This window comes from Heptranchias perlo, chromosome 8 (genome assembly GCF_035084215.1).
Source record: "Heptranchias perlo isolate sHepPer1 chromosome 8, sHepPer1.hap1, whole genome shotgun sequence".
Taxonomy (NCBI): Eukaryota; Metazoa; Chordata; class Chondrichthyes; order Hexanchiformes; family Hexanchidae; genus Heptranchias; species Heptranchias perlo.
Window position 1 is genome coordinate 14118143 of NC_090332.1, and position 16887 is coordinate 14135029.

At 47.6% G+C, this 16887-nt stretch overlaps 1 protein-coding gene across 1 annotated transcript in view; it reads right to left on the bottom strand.

The window, feature by feature from the left end:
- The window catches only part of slc30a6 (solute carrier family 30 member 6), a 111034-nt gene that overhangs the window by 25446 nt on the left and 68701 nt on the right, over positions 1 to 16887 (bottom strand). Inside the window, exons 10-13 of the mRNA XM_067988694.1 lie at positions 12353 to 12401; positions 10671 to 10790; positions 8429 to 8531; positions 7811 to 7858 (exon numbers count right to left, since the gene is read on the bottom strand). Of these exons, the coding sequence (XP_067844795.1) occupies positions 7811 to 7858; positions 8429 to 8531; positions 10671 to 10790; positions 12353 to 12401 (320 nt within the window). The remainder of the gene's footprint in view (positions 1 to 7810; positions 7859 to 8428; positions 8532 to 10670; positions 10791 to 12352; positions 12402 to 16887) is intronic.

Here is a 16887-nt window from a genome sequence, read left to right on the forward strand (position 1 = left end):
CACAAAATCTAGGCTAACACTGCAGTGTGCTACTGAGGGTGTGCTGAACCGTCAGAGGCGCTGTCTTTCTAAACTGAGGCCTCGTCTGCCCACTTGGGTGGATGTAAAAGATCCCACAGCATTATTTCAAAGAAGAACAGGGGAGTTCTCCCATGTGTCCTGGCCAATATTTATCCCTCAACCAACAATTAAAATCAGATGATATAAAGCCTTTCATGACCTCAGGACATCCCAAAGTGCTTTACAGCCAATGAAGTACTTTTTGACGTGTAGTCACTGTTGTAATGTAGGAAACACGGCAGCCAATTTGCGCACAGCAATGTCCCACAAACAGCCATATGACCAGGTAATCTGCTTTTTAAATGATATTGGTTGAGGTATAAATATTGGCCAGGACACCAGGGAGAACTCTACTGTTCTTCGAAACAGTGCCTCTCTCAAATCAAGTCCTTTTTCTCAGTGGTACTAAGCTTCAGCCATAGAGTAAACAAGTGATCAAAAAGAAACTACAGGTAAAATAAAATTAAAGAAAGTTTAATAATGTGGAGTGACGGGGAAAAAGAGGAATATTAACCTGGAACAAAAACTGAAACGCTGGAAACACTCAGCGAGTCAGTCAGCATCTGTGCAGACAACGGGCCCGATATTAGGAGGGAGGTGGGTTGGCAGCGGGAGGGTTGACTGGGCGTGTGGGTAACGCGCCCAGTGAAATCGGGGTGCTCCGCACACAATCGCAGCCTAATTGAAGGTACTTACGCATGTTTCCGGGTTTCCCGTTCCAGACCTGCGCAGCGGGCGCACTGCGTACCCACATCACAGGCTGTCAGCAGGAGGAGCCCTATTTAAAGGGGCAGTCCTTCAATGCTCCTCCTGCAGCAAAGAACCATTTTTGGAGCATGGAGCAGGCCAGAGGCAAGCCTGCTCCATCTGATGGGAGGAGGTGGCCTCCCTCTGCCACCAAGAAGGCCTGGCTCGAGGTGGCAGAGGAGGTCAGCAGCAGCAATGTGTGCCGAAATTAGGTCCAGTTCAGGAAGCGCTTTAATGACCTAACCAGGTCAGCCAAAGTGAGTATACTTACGCATTCTCCCACACTCCGTCTTCCACACTCAACCATCATCCTCACCTTGCCTGCACTTACTCACCGCCCCAGTTCCCATTCGAACACTACCACGCAACCCAATCCTCATACAATCTCATGGCTATGTCTCAAATGCACCCTCCCATGCATCTCCCTCACGCTCACCCCCACCTACACAAATGCATGCAGCAGGTCACTATGCAACCATCACTCAATCACGCCTCTCTGTGTTTTGCCTTGTTAGGAGAAGAGATGCCAGAATGCCCGGGAGAGGGCAAGGACCAGAGGGGGCCTGCCACACCAGGTGGTCTTAACGGACGCGGAGCAGCAAGCATTGGAAGTAAGCCGTTCGCTGGAGTGCCTGTCCATGGCGGATGCTGAGACTGGGAGCGCACAAGCAGCTGGTGACAGAAATCTAACACTCAGCACTCATGATAGCGAATGATCTTAGCATCACTTGGCATCTGCAGCACCTCAACATCTGTCCACATGCTTAATATTGCTTTCTGTTCTCTTGCAGGGCCATTTGCGAGCGCCGTGATTGTGGAGGACGATTCCTCAGAGGACCTGCCGGCCTCTGAGGGTGCATCGTCACATCTGAGCCAGTCATCCACCAGCAGATACACGCACCTCGGTGGGTCCCGGTCCTCACTTAGTTGGGCTTGCATATGGTGAGTCAGCACGCACGTGAGCACGAGCAGACTCTGGTGGCAGGGGCTGCCGTGGAGAGTCCGCGTCGGTGGGAGCACTCTTCTCCAGGCTCTGCTCAGCTGGACCCAGATGCTGAACCCTGCGGGCCAGCCATGAAAAGGAGAGTCATCGAGGGCCAGCAGCACATTGCCGAGGTACTGGAACAGTTGCCACGCGCACTCTCCACAATCACGCAGAGGATGGAGGAGTCCAACTCCTTCATGAGCGGAATACGGTCACAGGGACGTGAAGGCATCTCCGAGATAGTGTCACGGGTAGGTGCGGGAATGCCTGCGATGGAGGAAAGGCCAGCCTCCATCGAGCTTCAAGCACGGCTCAACAATGAGTCCATTCAGGCCCTGACAATGGTCATTTGGATTCAGGGTGAGCAACATTCTGCCACCTTAAACAGGCTGACAGATACATTACAGCTGGCCTTCCAAGGCTTCACACAAGTCCTCCAAACTGTCGTCCAGCTGGGTGGAAAGAGTGATGTGGGCCCGGGCCAGGGTACGGTAGCATAGTGGTTATGTTACTGGACTAGCAATCCAGAGGCCTGGACTAATAATCTAGAGTCATGAGTTCAAATCCCGCCACGGCAGCTGGCGAATTTATTAAATTCAATTAATTAAATAAAAATCTGGAATTAAAATACTAGTATCAGTAATGGTGGCCATGAAACTACCGGATCGTCGTAAAAACCCTTCGAGTTCACTAATGCCCTTTAGGGAAGGAAACCTGCTGTCCTTACCCGGTCTGGCCTATATGTGACTCCAGACCCACAGCAATGTGGTTGATTCTTAATTGCCCTCCGAAATAGCCTAGCAAGCCACTCAGTTGTAAAATCTCGCTACGAAAAGTCATAATAAGAATAAAACCAGATGGACCAATAGGCACCGGACACGACAACAGCAAACCAAGCCCAGTTGACCCTGCAAAGTCCTCCTCACTAACATCTGGGGACTTGTGCCAAAATTGGGAGAGCTGTCCCACAGACTAGTCAACAGCCTGACATAGCCATACTCACAGAATCATACCTTTCAGCCAATGTCCCAGACTCTTCCATCACCATCCCTGGGTATGTCCTGTCCCACCGCAGAACAGACCCACCAGAGGTGGCGGTACAGTGATCTACAGTCAGGAGGGAGTGGCCCTGGGAGTCCTCAACATTGACTCTGGACCCCATGAAATCTCGTGGCATCAGGTCAAACATGGGCAAGGAAACCTCCTGCTGATTACCACCTACAGTCCTCCCTCAGTTGATGAATCAGTCCTCCTCCATGTTGAGCACCACTTGGAGGAAGCACTGAGGGTAGCAAGGGGACAAAGTGTACTCTGGGTGGGGGGCTCCAATGCCCATCACCAAGAGTGGCTCGGTAGCACCACTACTGACCGAGTCCTGAAGGACATAGCTGCCAGACTCGGCCTGCGGCAGGTGGTGAGCAAACCAACACGAGGGAGAAATTTACTTGACCTCGTCCTCACCAATCTACCTGTCGCAAATGCATCTGTCCATGACAGTATTGGTAAGAGTGACCACCGCACAGTCCTTGTGAAGACGAAGTCCCGTCTCCGCACTGAGGACACCATCCAACGTGTTGTGTGGCACTACCACTGTGCAAAATGGGATAAATTCAGAACAGATCTAGCAGCTCAAAACTGGGCATCCATGAGGCATTGTGGGTCATCAGCAGCAGCAGAATTGTATTCCAGCACAATCTAACCTCATGGTCCGGCATATTCCTCACTCTACCATTGCCAACAAGCCAGGGGATCAACCCTGGTTCAATGAGGAGTATAGAAGAGCATGCCAGGAGCAGCACCAGGCATACCTAAAAATGAGGTGCCAAACTGGTGAAGCTACAACTCAGGACTACATGCATGCTAAACAGCGGAAACAACATGCTATAGACAGAACTAAGCTCTGCAAACATCCCCATCCTCAATGATGACAGAGTCCAGCACATGAGTGCAAAAGACAAGTCTGAAGCTTTTGCAACCATCTTCAGCCAGAAGTGCCGAGTGGATGATCCATCTCGGCCTCCTCCCCATATCCCCACCATCACAAAAGCCAGTCTTCAGCCAATTCGATTCACTCCACGTGATATCAACAAACGGCTGAGTGCACTGGATACAGCAAAGGCAATGGGCTCCTACAACATCCCAGCTGAAGTGCTGAAGACTTGTGCTCCAGAACTAGCTGCGCTTCCGGCCAAGCTGTTCCAGTACAGCTACAACACTGGCGTCTACCCGACAATGTGGAAAATTGCCCAGGTATGTCCTGTCCACAAAAAGCAGGACAAATCCAATCCGGCCAATTACCGCCCCATCAATCTACTCTCAATCATCAGCAAAGTGATCGAAGGTGTCGTCGACAGTGCTATCAAGCGGCACTTACTCACCAATAACCTGCTCACCGATGCTCAGTTTGAGTTCCGCCAGGACCACTCGGCTCCAGACCTCATTACAGCCTTGGTCCAAACATGGACAAAAGAGCTGAATTCCAGAGGTGAGGTGAGAGTGACTGCCCTTGACATCAAGGCAGCATTTGACCGAGTGTGGCACCAAGGATCCCTAGTAAAATTGAAGTCAATGGGAATCAGGGGGAAAACTCTCCAGTGGCTGGAGTCATATCTAGCAGAAAGGAAGATGGTAGTGGTTGTTGGAGGCCAATCATCTCAGCCCCTGGGCATTGCTGCAGGAGTTCCTCAGGGCAGTGTCCTAGGCCCAACCATCTTTAGCTGCTTCATCAATGACCTTCCCTCCATCATAAGGTTAGAAATGGGGATGTTCGCTGATGATTGCACAGCGTTCAGTTCCATTCACAACCCCTCAAATAATGAAGCAGTCCGAGCCCGCGTGCAGCAAGACCTGGACAACATCCAGGCTTGGGCTCATAAGTGGCAAGTAACATTCGCGCCAGAAAAGTGCCAGGCAATGACCATCTCCAACAAGAGAGTCTAACCACCTCCCCCTGATAATCAACGGCATTACCATCGCCGAATCCCCCACCATCAACATCCTGGGGGTCACCATTGACCAGAAACTTAACTGGACCAGCCATATAAATACTGTGGTTACGAGAGCAGGTCAGAGGCTGGGTATTCTGCGGCGAGTGACTCTGCTCTTGACTCCCCAATGCCTTTCCACCATCTACAAGGCACAAGTCAGGAGTGTGATGGAATACTCTCCACTTGCTTGGATGAGTGCAGTTCCAACAACACTCAAGAAGCACGACACTATCCAGGCCAAAGCAGCCCGCTTGATTGGCACCCCATCCACCACCGGTGCACAGTGGCTACAGTGCGTACTGTCCACAGCACCTCCCAAACCCGCGACCTCTACCACCTAGAAGGGCAAGAGCAGCAGGCACATGGGAACAATACCACCTGCATGTTCCCCTCCAAGTCACACACCGTCCCAACTTGGAAATATATCGCCGTTCCTTCATCATCGCTGGGTCAAAATCCTGGAACTCCCTTCCTAACAGCACTGTGGGAGAACCATCATCACACGGACTGCAGCGGTTCAAGAAGGCAGCTCACCACCACCTTCTCAAGGGCAATTAGGGATGGGCAATAAATGCCGGCCTCGCTAGCGACGCCCACATCCCGTGAACGAATAAAAAAGAGGGATGATGGTGAAAGGGGACATAGAAGTGGGGACGCCACTCAAAGTGCTCCCACGTCTCACCCGTTGCCCCCTCTCAACCAGTACCCTCAATGCTGCCTCCTCTCCAGGTGGCCGAGTCTGCCCCTGCACAGGTGCAGGTGCAGCAGTCTTTGGAGGGGCCCTCACAGGCACCGAAACCCTGAGGGCGTCTGCGCAAAGCATCTCATCGGTCAGGGCATGGACAAGAGCAACCTGCCACTACCTCTGCTGAAGCCACAAGGGTAGAACCACGTAGGGGTTCCCGTAAACGTAAGGCGAAGGTTTTGTGAGCACAAAAGGGATGCACAAGGGTGTAAGACAAAATGTCATGTTTTTGATTTACTTTTGTTTGATTTGCAAAGCACATTAAAATTTGTTATCACCACTACTGCCATGTCTTTGCAAATCTTGTCTGGTTTGTGCAATAATTCCCTTTCCTGAGGATCACCATGAAGACCCACACCTGATGCCACCCACTGTGTCACTGCAGAGTGGGTACAGGTGTATTTGCAGGGCTCTTTTGTGCAGACGACAGATATGCTGGCGATGTCCCCGGTGGCACCCTGGAAGGATCCGGAGAAGTTGCTGAGAGCAGTGGTGACTTTGACAGCGACAGGTAAGATGATGGTGCTCGGGCCAGCCGGGAGCAGCTCGGCATGAAGGAGGCTGCAGCTGTCCACGACTACATGTCAAGTGACTCTGAGCCTCCTTGTGCACTGCTCCTCAGAGAGGTCCAGGAAGCTGAGCCTCGGTCTGTAGACCCTGTGGCGAGGGTAGTGCCTTCTGCGACGCATCTCTCTGCGGTTGCCCTCCCTCCTGCTGCGCAGGTGGATGTGTCACAGCACTGTGTTGTGGAGCTCCACGTGTCAGAGGTGGACGGCGAGGCTGGTGATGCTGTTCGTCCTCCGAGGAGGTCATGAGTGCAGCTATGGTGGCTCCCCATCCGGAAGATGTACGTTTGAGGGGGTCTGTAAGGTAGATAAATGTGTCTACACACCGGGGTTGAGGTTGCAAGTTGGTGATTTTTTGTATTAAGAGGAGGGTGGTGCAGGACAAACTTTGTCCAAAGTGAGAGTGGCCTCCTGCAATGAGTGAGGGTCTCCCCCCTGCACCTGTCAAATGGACCTTTGCAGCTCCCACAGGCTGGTGGCTACAACACATCTATTTCAACTCGGAGTGTTTCCCCCAGTACGGGAAACACGCTCAGTTTGGATGAAAATCCCACCCCTCCTAAAATATCCTCCAAATCAGGTCTGCTAACGACCTGAAGTATCAAAATAATTGGTTTAATTGGGATGCCGCCGGCTTTAATTGCTGGTGGGAGTCCTGCATGCGGGGGCTGCGGGCGCATCTAAGCGCGTCATTGGGGAACCCGGAAGTGGGCGGGTTGGAGCCGGGCTCCTGACCCGCCCCGGGAATCCCGAATTTTCGGAGCCCCCTCGCCACGAACGCACCTGCTCGGCCATCCTAAAATCGACCCCAACATATGAGTTAATGGTTCAGGTGCAGGCCCTTTGTTCTCGCCATATATGCTGACTGACCTGCCGAGTGTTTCTACCTTTTTTGTTTCAGATTTTCAGTCTTTTACTTTTCGAACATTAAGTTGATTTTCCACTTTGGTAAGCTGTCTGGCCACTACATCATTTGGAGGTTCTGATAACAAATTCTCCCCATAGCAAATAAATTAATTTCAGTCACCAAAATGAACAGTTACATTTATAGACTTGTTTGTGCATGTGCCTCAATGCTACCCCTATAAGAAAAGATGGATTGTTGGCTGGTAACAGACTTCCCTCCATCACCATTGTGGAGTCTTGCCCCATTCTACAGGTGAACAGGTCCTCCACACATTACTGAGTTAACTAACAAAGAGAACAGTTAAGCTGGTTTAACTTCTGAATGAAGAAAGAATTGTATGCTTGAGATGTGGGTATTAAGAGCTAACCATGCAGTGTGGGACTGATGGCACATGTAGGAGTGCCTGAAGGACATTAAACCAGTTGTTTTTTTTTACAGCAATCCAGTAACTTTCAGAGTCATTTTTTCCCCCCTGGTGCTAGCGCACAAATTACCAGATTTGTTTTCACAACTTGCCATGGTGGGAATTGAACTCTGGATTAGGAACCCAAAATTCATTTCAGGTCAGGGTGAGTACGAACATCCAGACTCTTTAGTGTTACCATAAATGTAAAGTTTGAATGGACCACTGGTCTTTAGAGTCAGTAAAACATTTAGTACAATGAAAAGATAGCTACAACAAATAGCTACTAGTTTTGAGTACAAAGGCAAATGATTTCCAGACATTTGAGACTGAAAGGGATGAAATAATTAAACAATGCACACTGGAAAAAATGTTACTGAATCTTTAAGTACCTTGATATCAATACATACCTCTCTTAAAAGTTTGTCCAACTGGCCAATCACATGAGAAGGTGTTGTCTGTAAAAGAAAAAAGTCAAATGATGTGTTATAAACCTCTGAGTTATAACAGCAGCATCCACATTTATAATTATTTATTCACAAGATGAAGTATTTCGACCCTCCTTATTTTCAGTCCCTTGCTTGTTACTTGCCACCAGAACCTCAGCCCTCCGCCCCCCAAACACTATTAGGCCTTAATGCTGTAACTACATGGTTCCTACATAGTACTCTTAATTCATCATCTGAAAGCTGCTTCCATCACTACCAGCACCAGTGACAGACCTGTAACCACCAGTGTTTCATTGCAATGTTATATAACCCCAAATGCTCTCTCCAGACACAATCTATGTTTGGATGGACAAAATATACAGTTCAAGTGGACATAGTATGACAATTTCACACACTCCATCATTATGCATTAATAAGATCTTTGTGGAAAAAAAAATCTGCACTGCAGTTGCACGAAAACTTAACATGCTTAACGTTATGCTTTACTGAAATCCTAGCGAGAACCTGATTTACTGATGACTATAGACTGATTTTCTATTTCACAAGTTTTCACATGATATGAAATAAGAGGACTCCTACCTGAAGTAGCACCTTTCCACTGTAGACACTCATGGGATACATGGTGCCAAATGTCATAACAGCAATAGCTATAGCCGAGGCTGTGTCCACTGCAAAATAATTACTGGGAATAGAGAGGAAAAATAGTTGGTGGGCAAAGGGTAGTAATACAGACTTCTATACTTCCCATGGTTGGTTATAAAGCATTAACAACTTGCATTTATATAGGACCCCTAATATTAAAACAAAAGTCCCAATGTGCTTCACAGATAGAGGGAGCAGATACTGAACCACAAAGGGAGAGATTAAGAAAGGTGATTGAAAGCTTGGTTGAAAGATGGGGTTTTGAGAGGGTTTTAAAGGTGGAGATAGCAATGGAGAGGCAGAGAGGATTAAGAAGGGAATTCCAGTGAGCAAGGACAAGGTAGCTGGAAGCACACATGGCCAGAGTCTGAGGACAGGAGGGGATATAGAACTAAAGGAGAATATAGAGATAGTGTGGGTTAAGGTTATGGAGAGAATTGTAGAGGAGACCAAGGATTTAAAATTTTATGCTCTAGGGTGAGAGAGCCAATGTAGGTCTACAAGGGCAGAGGTGGTAGGCGAGTGGGACAGAATAAGGGCAGATAAGTTTTGAAAGGGCCAGGTTTTGCTGTCAAAATTAACTGTGAGGTTAATAGCATTCACCGTTATTTATGCGTAAATGGTACAGCAACTTCAAGTGAGGGGCAGATGCACAGTTAAACGCGGACATCCAAAAGTTGCTGTCTGAGTTGTACCGCTCTGCCGTTAGCTTTGCAAAAATGGCATTTCGCTGTCTGCCTCACCATTAACATGCATTGAATGGCGTGAGGTTGCTGTATTTGCACGGTAGATATGAACTAAACCCGCCGTAGATATTTAGGGCTAGTAATTACAAGTGTAAGTACCCTTTTAATGACATGTTAAGTGTTAATGACTGCCAATCAACCTCTCTGGCACTGAAAATTAACTATTACAAGTGTGGAGTCTCATTCCTTCAGGTTTTGAATTGTTTTAGGAGATTTTTAAAATGTCAAATTTTAATTTTTCTTTTCTTACTTTATCTTTGTCTCTTTTTTTCTCTCTTAATTCAATCTTTCTTTCCCTCTCTTTATTTCTCTTCCTGTTCTTGATTTTACATTGAATTCACCCCCTTTAATTCACTCTCCTTCTCAGTCCTTCCGCTGTTTATTTCCCAATCCTTAAATCTCATGGGTTAAGGAGATACCCTGTTGGTTGTCCTGATCGCTCAGGTCCCAGATGCGCTGTTTCCCTCGCTGCGTTGTTATCAGTTCGCACTTTCAGCAACTTAGAGGGCAAAATTTTTTTGAGCTGAAGGGTGCAGGGGAAAGTCTAACTAATGGCAGACACCGTTGATGCCCTGCTACAGCAAAATCTGGCCCAATTAGTTGGAGTTTATGGAGAGTGGAGGATGGGAGACCAGCGAGTAGGACATTGGAGTAATTGAGTGGCTACGGGTTTTAGTAGTAGAGGGTTTCCACTGTGGAGACGTCGAGGCTGGGATGGAGGTAGGCAATGTTGTGGAGGTGGAAATAAGCAGCCTTGGTGATTGATAGAATTTTGGGTTTGAAGCTCAGCTGAGGGTCAATCAGGATGCTGAGGTTTCACACTGTTTGGTTCAGCCTAAGCAAATGGCTGGGGAGGGGGATGAAGTCTGTGGCAAGGGAATAGAGCTTGTGGAAGAGGCCAATAACGATGGCTCCAGTCTTCCCGATGTTCAGCTGGAAGAATTTGACTCAACTATGATGATGTTGAACAAGCAGTTTGACAGCAGAGAGATGGCTGTGGGGTTGAGAGAAAAGCTCAATATGGAGGCTGACGCCATGTCTGCAGGTGATGTCATTACATGTAGAAAAGGAAGAGGAGGTGGCTAAGGTTAGATCTCTGGGGGTCTCTGGAGGCAACGTTGCAGAGGAGGAAAGAGAAAGCTCTACTTGAAATAGGCTGGCTGTGTGACGTAGAACCAAGCAAGAACAGTTCCATGGAGCCGAGCAATGGAGGAGAGATAATGAAGGAGGATACCGTGGTCAACTATATTAACGCTGTAGAGAGGTCGAGGAGGATAAGTAAGGATAATGCACTAAATTATTTCCATTTTAATACATTGAAAAATTTAATTCTGATTCAGAACCTTAAATTGCATTTAACACATCTTCACACCCTGATTTCATATTTGTCAAAGATCAGATGCAATGCATAACTCACAGCGTACATTACTTACTTTATTTCAATCAGCATGTAGGTGATGCAGAGCGCCAGTGCTCCTGCAAGGTCAATTAGGACAAATGGGTTCATGCGAGGAAGCAAAATGCTGCTTAAACTAGGAATTATTCCACATAAGCTGAAAATAAAATATAATTAGGGCTTTTAGAAATAATCCTTTCCTGAAACTGTATTTTATAATTTTTGGCAATGAATCTTCATGAAGTATGACAACTTCTTTTAATTTTTTTGGCTTAACAACTTTATGGACACAAAATAACTTATTTGACATTAGTATTTAAACAAAATAACAATTTAAAAAGGCATTTGCTTTTCCACATTCCATTTGTTATCCCAAGTAACCAATTCCAAGAACAGCCTAGAGTGTTACTTGTTCTGATCTTCCCTCCTTGTACCAAAGTGCGAAAGTTCCCCACTTCCTAATGTGAATAAATTCAGCAACCCACGACGTGGAAGACAACAAAGATACAAGTCGTGTCCCACTACACCATGGCATGACGTCTTAGCGGCTAATGTGCTGCAACACCAGTCTGGTTAAAAAAAAACTATTTAAAACTGTTCGGCCCCATAATTTTTACCTACAATATTTCCTGCGCCAAATGCATTTATAGCCCAGCAGTGTGTGAAACTTGAAAATGGTATTCATTATCAAGTAAATGGAAGGAAATGATTAATATTTATACAGATGGCAAAAATTCTCCATTTGCAGTATTACTCCCTCCAACCCACCCACAAGATAATAGAGAATGGATCCCTGGGTGTGATTGAGAGGCAGTAATCTGATCCAAGGGTACAGATGATGTAATAACCTGCAAGAGTGAAGCTTTAGTGGTTTATAATTATCTGAGCTCAACGATGAAATTACAGCCTTGAAATTACTTCAGGGTATTTATTTTATGTATTAGACAGGGTACTACGTTATATATTATGCTATGTTTATATTCAAGTTTTGTCCCTTTTCTTAAAATGCAGATGCCAATGGTTGCTGTGCTCCATGCTATTAATTTTAAATTCGTGGAGACAGTGAAAATATTTACACAGTATTACATGTATGTATACTTGGCATTTAACAGATATCAATGAAGCTGACGTGAAAAACACATTGCTCTTGACTACAGGATTATTTCCTCACCCACAAGGCGAGTTTGCAACTGCAGCATAAACTGCTCAAATGTTTGATCTTTAGCAGGTGGTTTTTGTAAAAGTGCAGTCCACTGGGACTCTGCATGATCAGCTGGTATGCCCCTACTCAACAAGGTTAATCTTTATCTAAATCACATCAATCTGTCCGATTGTGAGGAAAGAACAAATTACAGCAACAATTACCCTTCAGCTACTTCAAAAACTTCTAATTTGGCATCTTGTAGTAAGATCAGGGTATTTAATTTGGGTTTTGAAGGCAGCTTAAATTACACCCTTCTGCACAATGATTTCTTTTGTGGCATGGAGACTTTACATCAGGCTTATAATGGCTGCAGGGACTCTGCTCAAATTACCTGCACTAGCAAACCTAACTACCTAGATAACACCCCTCAGCTGCGCTCACTAGTTCTCAAATATACTTCTACTGCATATTGTCAGAAAGTGCCAGATAAATTCATTTTAGGCAGCACTGGTGTTACGCTCTTTTTCAGGGTCAGTAGAAGATTGCATGCATCAGCATTTTTAAATCACTGTTACCTTCGGCTTAGATCAGCAACATGCTCCTGGAGCCAACTCGTACTAGCAGCTGTAAAGACAGTAGAAAGGCCCATTAGGTTCCTTTTCCTGTTGTTGTCTGTAAATGAACACCCTGAAGCACGGCAGGTTGAATCCAAGAAACTGTGCTTTTACGTTCCATAACAAAACATTTTGTTTTGGTCTCCCAGTGCTACAGAGGAATGTTCCTTTCCTGTTGTGGCTGACTGGAGAGAAACCAACTGATTATAACATAATTGTGGTTACCCCTAACATTTTATTCCCCTTTAAAAGCAGTTTTATTGAACAGCATATTTTACGACTGCATGTTGGCAAAACCACTAAAGTTGAACAGAACTAGAACATGCCAATGTCTCAACTGCCTGCCACAGAACTGCATGAAGGAACACTTGATATAACAAAATCACCACCCACTTATAGTGGAAATCTATGCATTGTTCATTTACTGCCTGAAAAGACTATTAAAGTTTATTGCAAGTCTCAATGCAGATTCTATCTCCTCAGCATAAGGAATTGGTTTTTTTCCACCATTTCTACTTTTTTTTTTGAGTGTTCATGAGAACAGAATAGGAATCTGTTGCTAGGTTTCACCAATGTTCTAGCTGAGAAAGGGTCACACCAGACACATTAGCTAATCTTTCTTTCAGATACTGGTTGACCATTTGTGCATTTTCACCATTTTCTATTTCACTCTATGACTTGTGCGCGAGACAACTGCAAAAATGTGGCTCAAGTGACTCTCTCAACAATTTCTAGAACACAGTTGAGAACTGCACTCGGCACAAATCCAATGGAACTGTTCGCCAGCATAACAGTATCTCCCTGTTCTGTCTGGGGTTTGCAATTTAGAATCGCTTTCATTCCTTTTTTACAATCTTAATTTCCTTTTGTTTAAATCTATTTTCATTCATTTTTCTTTCTAAATCTTTTCTTTAGTCATGATATTAAGTTTCAGGCACAAAAAAGAAAAACATGATTTACTCAAACCTACATATGTGTATGGTGTGGAAACAATGGAAAAAAACACAAGATGTGTGTTGCTGAAAAGGTAGTGTTTTTGAAAGCAATAAAATGTTTTCAAACCGCATTAAAAAACTGCCGTCTAAAGGGTAGGCTCTCTGGGCCATGCACCACAAACGAAGGAGAGGGCAGGCTCTCTGGGCCATGCACCACAAACGAAGGAGAGGGCAGGCTCTCTGGGCCATGCACCACATACGGTGGAGAGGGCCGGCTCTCTGGGCCATGCACCATACGCTGGAGGGGGCCGGCTCTCTGGGCCATGCACCACATACGGTGGAGGGGGCAGGCTCTCTCGGCCATGCACCACATGCGGTGGAGAGGGCCGGCTCTCTCGGCCATGCACCACAAACGAAGGAGAGGGCCGGCTCTCTCGGCCATGCACCACATACGCTGGAGGGGGCCGGCTCTCTCGGCCATGCACCACATGCGGTGGAGAGGGCCGGCTCTCTCGGCCATGCACCACAAACGAAGGAGAGGGCCGGCTCTCTCGGCCATGCACCACATACGCTGGAGAGGGCCGGTGCTCTCGGCCATGCACCACATGCGGTGGAGAGGGCCGGCTCTCTCGGCCATGCACCACAAACGAAGGAGAGGGCCGGCTCTCTCGGCCATGCACCACATACGCTGGAGGGGGCCGGCTCTCTCGGCCATGCACCACATGCGGTGGAGAGGGCCGGCGCTCTCGGCCATGCACCACATACGGTGGAGAGGGCCGGCTCTCTCGGCCATGCACCACAAACGAAGGAGAGGGCCGGCTCTCTCGGCCATGCACCACATACGCTGGAGAGGGCCGGTGCTCTCGGCCATGCACCACATGCGGTGGAGGGGGCCGGCTCTCTCGGCCATGCACCACAAACGAAGGAGAGGGCCGGCTCTCTGGGCCATGCACCACATACGGTGGAGAGGGCCGGCGCTCTCGGCCATGCACCACATACGGTGGAGAGGGCCGGCTCTCTCGGCCATGCACCACATACGGTGGAGAGGGCCGGCTCTCTCGGCCATGCACCACATACGGTGGAGAGGGCCGGCTCTCTCGGCCATGCACCACATACGGTGGAGAGGGCCGGCTCTCTCGGCCATGCACCACATACGGTGGAGAGGGCCGGCTCTCTCGGCCATGCACCACATACGGTGGAGAGGGCCGGCTCTCTCGGCCATGCACCACATACGGTGGAGAGGGCCGGCTCTCTCGGCCATGCACCACATACGGTGGAGAGGGCCGGCTCTCTCGGCCATGCACCACATATGGTGGAGAGGGCCGGCTCTCTCGGCCATGCACCACATACGGTGGAGAGGGCCGGCTCTCTCGGCCATGCACCACATACGGTGGAGAGGGCAGGCTCTCTCGGCCATGCACCACATACGGTGGAGAGGGCCGGCTCTCTCGGCCATGCACCACAAACGAAGGAGAGGGCAGGCTCTCTGGGCCATGCACCACATACGGTGGAGAGGGCCGGCTCTCTCGGCCATGCACCACATACGGTGGAGAGGGCCGGCTCTCTCGGCCATGCACCACATACGGTGGAGAGGGCCGGCTCTCTCGGCCATGCACCACATACGGTGGAGAGGGCCGGCTCTCTCGGCCATGCACCACATACGGTGGAGAGGGCCGGCTCTCTCGGCCATGCACCACATACGGTGGAGAGGGCCGGCTCTCTCGGCCATGCACCACATACGGTGGAGAGGGCCGGCTCTCTCGGCCATGCACCACATACGGTGGAGAGGGCCGGCGCTCTCGGCCATGCACCACCTACGGTGGAGAGGGCCGGCTCTCTCGGCCATGCACCACATACGGTGGAGAGGGCCGGCTCTCTCGGCCATGCACCACCTACGGTGGAGAGAGCCGGCTCTCTCGGCCATGCACCACATACGGTGGAGAGGGCCGGCTCTCTCGGCCATGCACCACATACGGTGGAGAGGGCCGGCGCTCTCGGCCATGCACCACATACGGTGGAGGGCAGGCTCTCTCAGCCATGCACCACATACGGTAGAGAGGGCAGGCTCTCTCAGCCATGCACCACATACGGTAGAGAGGGCAGGCTCTCTAGTCTCCACCAAATCTCAGACTGATCTCTGTTTAAGAGGGTCCTAGAAATGACTCTCGTATTGATTGTGTCTTTTTCCATATCGGGGCGATGTCTGAGCTTTATGTGGCACTTGCTCGAAGTCATGTCATATTGGACCATCACAACTGGCAGAAAGAGGAGGTATTTTGGGCTAGTTTCACATCCAAGAAATGAAAGCAGATTAACTCACATCTCTATCACCCAGTCCCAAAGTTTTCCTTTAATTAAAATTAATGTCTTTATAAATGTGCCAATATATTACTTTGAAAATCTCAATGTCAAGACTAATGAACTGATAAACCATATTAACAAAACATGTACTTTCTGAGCAATTTAATTTTGCTGCAACCATAAAATAACCATAATAACTAAGTGAATAGAGGCAATTACTTTCTAGTATTAAATCTCTCCAATAATACAGTGGTAATGTGTTTGCACAGCTTAATGCAAAAAGTCTCTTAAACCCATGGTGCAGTTGGTCAAACCAGCAAATAAACTGAACCTCACAGACCAGGAATTTCCAAGTTTGATTTCCTGTCTATGCTCAGTTAGCTGATCGCAGCCAGGATGGCAGTGGGGCACTGCAGTTTGCCTTAATGCCCCTGGATTACAGAGGGGAACAATCAGAGCAGATTTCACAATAATGATTGCTATCCAATGAAAATATTTATGGCTCGGGCTTGGCTGTGATGTTTATCGTCCTCGCTCCCATGGTTTATAACATTGTAAATACTCACTGTCCTAGCTCAAATCTGAAGGACAGTCACTTGGGTAAAGCACTGGAGGACGCTTGGTCCCCATGCTATCATGAGTCACCATTTTCAGGAGAAAATTGGCAAAACAATCAAAAAAGATGACATATTAAATCCAGTAGCAGAATACGGGATTCTGTTTTGGAAATCTGACGGCACATCATGAGGCAATAGTTTCTTCCCCGAAGTGATTAACTGGAAGGCATAGTTACTGGAGTGTATGTAATCACTTATGACAAATTGACTGTGATTTCAAATTGCTGTTGTGACTTGTTCGTACCCTTGAAAAAACTCCACTTTAAAAAGCCTGTAATCGCTCTCACGGTGATTGTCACTCTGATGTTTAAATATTGATGAAGTGTTGTAAAAAAAAAACTTAACTACCAACAAAACAGATTGAATGTGGTAATATTTTCATATGTTGTTAAACTCACCAGCAGCACCTATGCAGCTGTGAAGTGACACCCTATTTCTATACAAACCCTTAGGCCACTCAATTCATTCTAAAAGCCATGCAGAGTCATAAAAGTGAAAAATTAAATTAAAACCAAGACCAATAAGTCTTGAAAAAAATTACAACAGCAACTAAATCTTTCCATATTTGTTGAACATGTGTTTTGGTGGATTAATCAGAGACTGATGAGTAAGATATGTTTCTAATCTCTCACGCACTTGGTCC